At 42.6% G+C, this 8231-nt stretch overlaps 1 protein-coding gene across 1 annotated transcript; it reads left to right on the top strand.

Moving 5' to 3' along the window:
- Nucleotides 1-5166: 5166 nt before the first annotated feature.
- LOC121439013 (melanoma-associated antigen B4-like) lies at nucleotides 5167-7335 on the top strand. Its single transcript, XM_041639506.1, has 2 exons — nucleotides 5167-5182; nucleotides 6509-7335. Exons 1-2 carry the CDS (start codon nucleotides 5167-5169, stop codon nucleotides 7333-7335), a joined length of 843 nt encoding a protein of 280 aa, XP_041495440.1.
- Nucleotides 7336-8231: the final 896 nt, after the last annotated feature.

Genomic DNA, 8231 nt, shown 5'->3' with positions numbered 1-8231 from the left:
CAACATGTTTAGTGGCTGCTATGGAAGCCAGTGTGGAGGTTCCTGAAAAAACTGAAAATTGGTCTACCTCAAGATACAGCTATACCACTCTTGTTCATATACACAAAGGACTCTATTTTACTACAGAGACACTGCTCATCCACATGCACTGCTAATCTATTCATAAAAGCAACAAATTAGAAACAGTGTAGAAATCCACCAAACTGAAATTATACACATACACACAGTTACACAATGGAAAAATGAAATTATGGATTTTCGGGGAACTGAATGGAACTAGAATCAATCATCCTGAGTATGGTAAACCTGATAGCAAAAGACAAATATAGCATGTTTTCTCTTATATGTGGATGTTTGCTTTTAAGCTTTCAATATATGTGCTTCAATTCAAATAACTACAAAGGTTAGGTATACAGTAAATGACCAGGGGCAGGAGGGAATTTTCCAAGATAGAGAAAATAAAATATAGTATTATAAAGATTTAAATAGGAAACTAGAATAGGAAGGTTAAATAGTGAAGGGGGTCAGAAAATAGGGTAAAGGAGGGACAATGGGCAGTTCATTTAACACAAAGGCCTTTTTAAAAACCATGTGGAAACCTACTACTATAGAAGTGTCCTAAAATATATACATATGTGAAAAGAATGTAAATGGAGTTTTCATATTATAAGGGAGACAATATCCCAACTAGACATTTTATGCTATCATGTAAAACATCCAGTGCCAGAAATGGAATACACCTTGTTGAACTATTCACAAGAAGAGTCCCACAGGTTCTCTCAAACATCATAGGCTATTGCCAAAGGTACCTGTTACTCTTTAAAACCTGGTAGTAAGGCCCCATTGCTGAAGATTCCACTTACTTATTACATTGAGCATGGAGAAGTCAAGATGGTCCCCAAATAGAAACTCCACCTGTTAGTGGAGGTTGTTTGTCTATTCCCAACCACCCAGACCCAAAATAATTACACTGAAACTATATTAATTGTGACACTGCTTGGCCAATGTCTCTCACATATTCTTAGCTAGCTCTTATATCTTAAATTGACCCATTTCTATTATTTTATACTTTACCAGGAAGCTAGGTTCTGGCTGATGGCTCATGTCTTTCTTCTCCAGCGTCTACTGGGCATCTCCCTTTGACTCTGCCTACTCTCTCTTCCTCTATCTGCTTGGAATTTTCACCTTGTCCTATTCTGTATTGAATAGGCACAAAGAGCTTCTTTATTAAATAGTGGAATTCACAGCATACAGTCACTGCTACTGACTAGAATCCATGATTCTAGAAGGTACTCTGCACACTGAGAAGAACAGCAATCACCAATATCACCCAGTCACCAAATTCTTTAACCTACAATATGGACCTGAAGGGGGATTCCCCTCTGTATGCTGTGAATACCGTTGGTTAATAAAGAGACTGTCTTGGGCCTGTGGGGAGCAGAATAGAGGTAGGTGGTGGAAAATAAACTGAATGCCGGGAGAAATAATCCAGAGTCAGGATACGCCATCTGCTGGGAACAGATGCACCAGAACATTACCCAGTGAGCCACAGCGTTATGGCAGTGCACAGATTAATGGAGATGGGCTAGTTTCATAGCCAATAAGAAGCTATAACAAATAGACCAAACAGTGATTTAATTAATACAGTTTCTGAGTGGTTATTTCAGAAATTCCATTATGTCAGCGATCAGAGGACCTAGACATACTTGTCAGGCTAAGGATCTCCCTCTTTTATCCCTTAGAGAGTCTGTGGGGACATGGCTGGAGGAAATGGAAGATTTCATCTGAGAAAACGTTTAATTTCCATGCCTAGTATAAAGAAAGGAAATGGGGATAGAAAAGATGAAAATAGAAAAAAATGAGGATAGAAAAGAACCATATTTCAAAATATATAACACTCATTCTCCTGTCCTGTCTCTACCCTGCACTACCTTTATTATCCAGGCCAGATAGGCATAGATGGATGAATCATACCATGGTTTCACATCAGCGGTCTCAGTGCCAAAAATCATAACAAAGGGAAGTACCTGAGCACCTACAATGAAGGTTAAAAAGTTAATGAGATTTAAGTATGATGTTACACACCTGTAATTCTGGAACTCATGAAGCAGAGGTAGACTGTCAGTTTAAGTCTACCATATGCTACAATCAAAGAATTTCCTCATTATAAAACTCCTTGACAAAGCTTATTTTTTTTTTACTATATGTGAACAAACAAGATTGGTTTCACATGAGCTATACCAGAAATCTAGAGTATTGAGAGTTCAAGGCCAACTGTATAAAATTAGAAAAACCCAGGGTAGTCTGAGCACATAGCAATATGAGGCAGTGGAATGGTAGTTAGTGGAGAGTGAGAAAGGAGGTAGGGTAGAACAAGAAAGGAGAGGATAAAGGAGAGGAAAAAGGGGCGGAGTTGTAGGTGGGGAGGGTAAAGGATACAAAGGGGACAGAGGTGAAGAAGAGTGGGGATGGAAGTAAAAAGTAAAGGTGAAGTAGGTGGAGTGGGGAAAAGATAGGAAGAAATGAGAGAAGTAGGGCAAGGTGGGTAAAGGAGAAGGGAGCCCACATAAGGAGACATGTAGGTAATTACATGTAGATAAGGGAGGAGAATGGAAACGAAGGAGAGGAGGAGGGAAGAGTAAAGGAATATTAGGAAAATGAGATGGGGAGGGGAGGAAAGGGAAGGCAAAATAAGTAGGGAGAAGAGTAGAGAGGGGAGAGTGGAGGAGAGGAGGAAAGATTAGGTTAAAGCAAGTGAAGGAAGTATGTAGGGGAGGCAGGGATTTTAGAGGAGAGGAGGAGAGAAGTTAAGGAGTGGTAGGGAAAGAAAAAGGCTGGGAAAAGTGGCAAGGGGAAGAGTCACTAGGCTAAAAGAGGTGAGAGGTAGGTAGGGAGTAGGAAACAAGAGAAAAGGGAAGGGAGTGGAAGGGAGTGGTAGAAAGGGGAAATGAGAACCCTGAAATAGAAACAGCCATAGGTGAATGGAGAGAAGGGGCAGAGATGAGATGGGAAAAAAAACAAAGGAAAACTAACAGTATTGAAGAGAAGCAAGACAAATAGAGGCGATGGGAAAGGGCTAAATAAGAATGAATAATAACTAGCTAGAAAAGACAAGCATCAGAAAACTCCCTCCTATAGAACAAAAGAAAGCAGATCAACACCCATGGAGCTTTATTTACAGAAACACAGGAAAAGAATGGGAAAGATGTTAAGGTGAAGATTACTTCACATCCATTTTGTGTTCAGAGGTATACAGGAACAGAAGAGGGGAAATGTGAAGTTGAAGATTGCATGAGTCCCTAATCAGGGGTCTGCAGGAACAAAATAAGCAGGAACACAGTTGCAGATTACTTCATTGCTGAGTTCTATTCACACATCAAGAAAAATAGAATGGGAGGAACAAAATGGGAAGGAAGAGAGTTGCCTATTAAATCACTTCCAACTTATATTTAGAGGTACATAAAAATAAAATGGGAGGGGCCAGAAGTTGCAGATAATATCACTTCCTGGCTCTGATCAGCAGTCTATGGGAACAGAAGGAGAAGGGCCAGAAGGTGAGGATAATATCACTAGTTGGCTCTGATCAGAAGTCTGAGGGAACAGAAGGGGAGGGGCCAGAAGGTGAGGATAATATTAGTTCCAGGATCTGTACAGCGGATTATATCAGTTCCAGGATCTGAACAAAAGTGTACTGGAACAGGAGGGATAGGCCAGAAGGTTAGGATAGTATCACTTCTGGGCCTGATTAGCAGACCAGGGGAACATATGGGAAGGGGCTGTGAGGTGAGGATAATATCAGTTTTTCCCGGCTCTGATCAGAGGATTATATCCTTTCCGGCTCTGTTCAGAAATCTTGGCGAATATAAGGGGAGGGGCCGGAAGGTTAGGATGACCTCACTTCTGGGCTCTAATCAGAAGTGTATGAGAACATAAGGGGAGGGGCCGGAAGGTGAGGATAATATCAGTTCCCGGCTCTGATCAGAGGCTTATATCCATTCTGGCTCTGTTCAGAAGTCTATGGGAACATAAGGGAAGGGACCAGAAGGTGAGGATGACCTCACTTCCAGGCTCTAATCAGAAGTCTAAGGAAACAGACAGGGAGGGGCCGGAAGGTGGGGATAATATCAGATCCCGGCTCTGATCAGAGGATTATATCAGTTATGGATTTTGTTCAGAAGTCTAAGGGAACATAAGGGGAGGGGCCGGAAGATGAGGATGACCTCACCTCTGGCCTCTAAAAAGAAGTCTTAGGAAACAGCCAGGGAGGGGCCGGAAGATGAGGATTATATCTGTTCCAGGCTCTGTTCAGAAGTCTAGGGGAACATAAGGGGAGGGACCAGAAAGTGAGGATGAACTCACTTCCAGGCTCTAATCAGAAGTCTAAGGAAACAGATGGGTAGGGGCCAGAAGGTGAAGATAATATCAGTTCCAGGCTTGGTTCAGAAGTTTAAGGGAACAGAAGGGAAGGGGCCAGAAGTTGATCATAATATCAGTTATGGGCTCTGATTAGAAGTCCAGGGAATCTTAGGTGAGCATGACCTCACTTCCTTTCTCAGTTCAGGAGTCTATAGGAACAGCAGAGACATGGCCAGAAGTTGAGGATTACTCTTTTTCCGTGGACTCAGCTGAGGAAAGTTGAATTGTCCAGTCATCTTAGTGATCTATTCTAGGTAATTCGGGGTTTGGGTTGGGTAATCTGTTTTAAAATTGTCAGAATTTATCTCTTCCACCCCTCCTTGTCCCTTTTAGCCCTTTTATTTGAAAAGCTGCTTTTGGTTAGGTGCCTGTGTGCATCTTTCGAGTTTTTGGGTAGATGCAGCAGTTTTACCAACAGCCTGTATTTTGGGTTTTTGTTTGTTTGTTTGTTTGTTTTGTTTTTCTGCAGGTCTCATTGGATGAATGCCCTGGCACAGGGCACTAAACTTCACCAAAACAAAATTACTGGGCTCTAAGGGGCTAGAGAGAAACCTGTCTTCAAAATTCCATGCTCTGTGTCTGTTGGTGTGGTCGATATACACAGACAGGTGGTGCTGTGTTATGGAAAAATGGTTTTGCACAGTTACGTGCTTCTTCCCATACATGGTGGCTGTAATGGGACTGTTGTGACAGGCTCTGTCCCTTTATGGTGGCCTAAGAGGGTCCATTTGCACAGATCTCTGCCACTGTATGGGGATCTATGTGGGTAATACATATGCCCATAGGTCTTTTCTTGGATGGTGGCCTAAGAGGGTTTGCATAACCATAGGACTTCATCCCTGTATAGTGGCCTAAGTGGGACTAATAAGGACCAAAGACTGAAGTTCTCCTTTACTTTACCTTAAGAAAGTAAGACGGGGCTGGAGAGATGTCTCAGTGGTTAAGAGCATTGTGTGCTCTTCCAAAGGACCGGAGATCGATTCCCAGCAATCACATTGCGGCTCACAACCATCTGTAGTGAGGTCTGGTGTCCTCTTCTAGCAGGCATATATGCAAACAGAATATTGTATCCATAATAAATAAATAAATATTTAAAAAAAAGAAAAGACAGTAAGGCAATGTTTCCTTATCACTAAAATAACCTAGAAATTCTACCCCAGTCAGATAATGTCAGGATGAAGACTTTAATCACCATGGAAACAACACTACTTTTAAGAGGAAAATCCCTCCAGTATTTCAATTTTTGCTAGTACTGAGTCCCGATTGACACCTGTAGTAATAGGAGCGGCGGGGCTGCGTCCCCAGCGCCCCGGCTGCCCACATGGCTAGCTTATGCTCTGAAATAACAACACACAAACTGTATTCATTTAAACACTCCTTGGCCCTTTAGCTCTAGCCCTTACAGGCTAATACTGATATAAAGATCAACCCATCTCTAATAATCTGTGAGCACCGGACTTACTGGGAAGATTCTAGCCTATGTCCACACTGGGTTGGAGCTTCATCGCGTGTGTCTGCCCAGGAGAGGAGAGGACGGCATCTCTGAGCTCACTTCCTCGTCCTCCCAGCATTCTGTTCTGTTTACGCCACCCACCTATGTTCTAATCTATGAGCCCAAACAGTTTGTTTATTACTTAACCAATGAAATCAACAGATTGATATATGCTACTCCCACATCAGACACCTGAAAGATGAAGTGGGAAGAAAGGCAGATTAAATTTCTACCTGAGTGATACTGAGGGAGTTTGTAGTGTCAGTTTGGGAAGAACAAAAGGAAGTGGGTATAAAGGACTTTACTAATAATAGATATGATTGGTTATGAATGTAAAGTAAGGGAACACTTGAATCTTGATCCCAAGGGACCCCAGTGAAAGGCCTGACCTACTCTTGGAAGCCTGAGACTAGATTTTCATGCAGTGGTCTAACAAGTTTTAATTTCCTCCACAGGGTTTGCAGAATAGAGACTGATCCACGAGTACAGGAGCCCTGGTATGTTCCAAGAAAGATGTCCTTCTGGAAAGCTGCAAAAGCAGGTCTTTGTTAAATCCCAGGTATTCTTTATCTGGTTACAATGTGCTGCTTACACAAAAAGCCCCTGGATCTCACAGGGCAGATGTGTCCTGCACAGGCTCTGGTGTAGGTGTTAGGAATGCTGTTGCTCTTGCTGATAAGCAAACTTCAGGTGCTATTCAGACAGTGACCTCTATTCAGCACACACTTAAGGATCCGATCATGCGGAAGGCTAGTGTGCTAATAGAATTTCTGCTGGATAAGTTCAAGATGAAAGAGGCAGTTACACGGAGTGAAATGCTGGCCATAGTGAACAAGAAGTATAAGGAACAGTTCTCTGAGATCCTCCGTAGAACCTCTGCACGCCTAGAGCTAGTCTTTGGTCTTGAGTTGAAGGAAATAGATCCCAGCACTCAGTCCTATATGCTGGTGGGTAAACTGGGTCTCTCCACTGAGGGAAGTCTGAGTAGCAATTGGGGGTTGCCCAGGACCGGTCTCCTGATGTCTGTTTTGGGTGTGATCTTCATGAAGGGCAATCGTGCCACTGAACAAGAGGTCTGGCAGTTTCTGAATGGAGTAGGGGTATATGCTGGGAAGAAGCACTTAATCTTTGGGGAGCCCCAAGAGTTCATAAACAAAGATCTAGTGCAGGAAAAGTACCTGGAGTACCGCCAAATTCCTGGCAGTGATCCACCATGCTATGAGTTCCTGTGGGGACCCAGAGCCCATGCTGAAACCACCAAGATGAAAGTTCTGGAAGTTTTAGCTAAGGTCAGTGGCACTGTCCCTAGTGCCTTCCCTAATCTCTACCAGTTGGCTCTTAGAGATCAGGCAGGGGGAATAAGAAGGAGAGGTCAAGGTAGGGCTGGCACCGTTGTCAAAGCCAGGATACAATCCAAGACTCTGTAGTTGAGTCTGTTCTATGGTTTCTGTATTATATTTGAAGAACAGTCTGCCTCCTAATGAGTGGAGAGTTCATAGAATACCAGAACCAAAATGTATGCATTCTTGACCTTCTATACATTAGTACAATATATTTTTGTTACTTTGTAAATGTCTCTTTAATCAGCGATTTGCGTAATGCTTATGTTAACTGCATAAAATGGTTAGTCACATGTGAATTTAGGACTCAAGAGATTTGTTACTTTCAAGAAATTGGAAAACCTTACCTTATTAAAATGTTATGTAACATTGCATTGGAAAGAGGATTTGCATGGAAATGTGATGTCATATGATGATGAAAGTAAAGTGGCAAGTATCTTACTGTTATTTTTGAAAATTTCATATTCCACTGCAATTTGTTAGCCATATACTTTTTTCCTTTCTTGTTAATGCTAAGTGAAATAAAGTTGTATTTGATGGCTTTACTTGGATTCATTAGAAAGTAAATTGTAAACCTCTCTTAATATATTCAAGAATATATTTTTTGAATTTTTTAATTTTCTATAGCTCTGGCTGTCATAGTACTCACTCTGTAGACGAGGCTAGCTTCAAACTTAGACATCCACCTGACTTTGTTTCCCAAGTGCTAGGATTAAAGGCATGTGTAATGGGTTTGCTGCAGGCTCCCAGCAGCTTGCTGCAGAAAGCAGCCAGTCCCAGGCAGGGACTGTGCAGGAGACCACGTGGCAGGATGGTGGCTGGTGCCCAGCAAGCTTTGTGGGCTGTTGGCTGGTCCCCGGCGACAGACAGTGGGTCCCAGGATGCTGCAAGTCCCCAGCAGTGGGCAGTCTTAGGCAGGGATGGCACACAAGACCACGCAGCAGGTCTCCAGATCTCCATGTGGTGGTAGGGGCCAGGCAAGA

This window comes from Microtus oregoni, unplaced genomic scaffold (genome assembly GCF_018167655.1).
Source record: "Microtus oregoni isolate MIOR12 unplaced genomic scaffold, Mior012 000059F_ref0000304, whole genome shotgun sequence".
Taxonomy (NCBI): Eukaryota; Metazoa; Chordata; class Mammalia; order Rodentia; family Cricetidae; genus Microtus; species Microtus oregoni.
The sequence above is the reverse complement of the archived record's forward strand: the minus strand, read 5'-3'. Positions and strand labels throughout refer to the sequence as shown.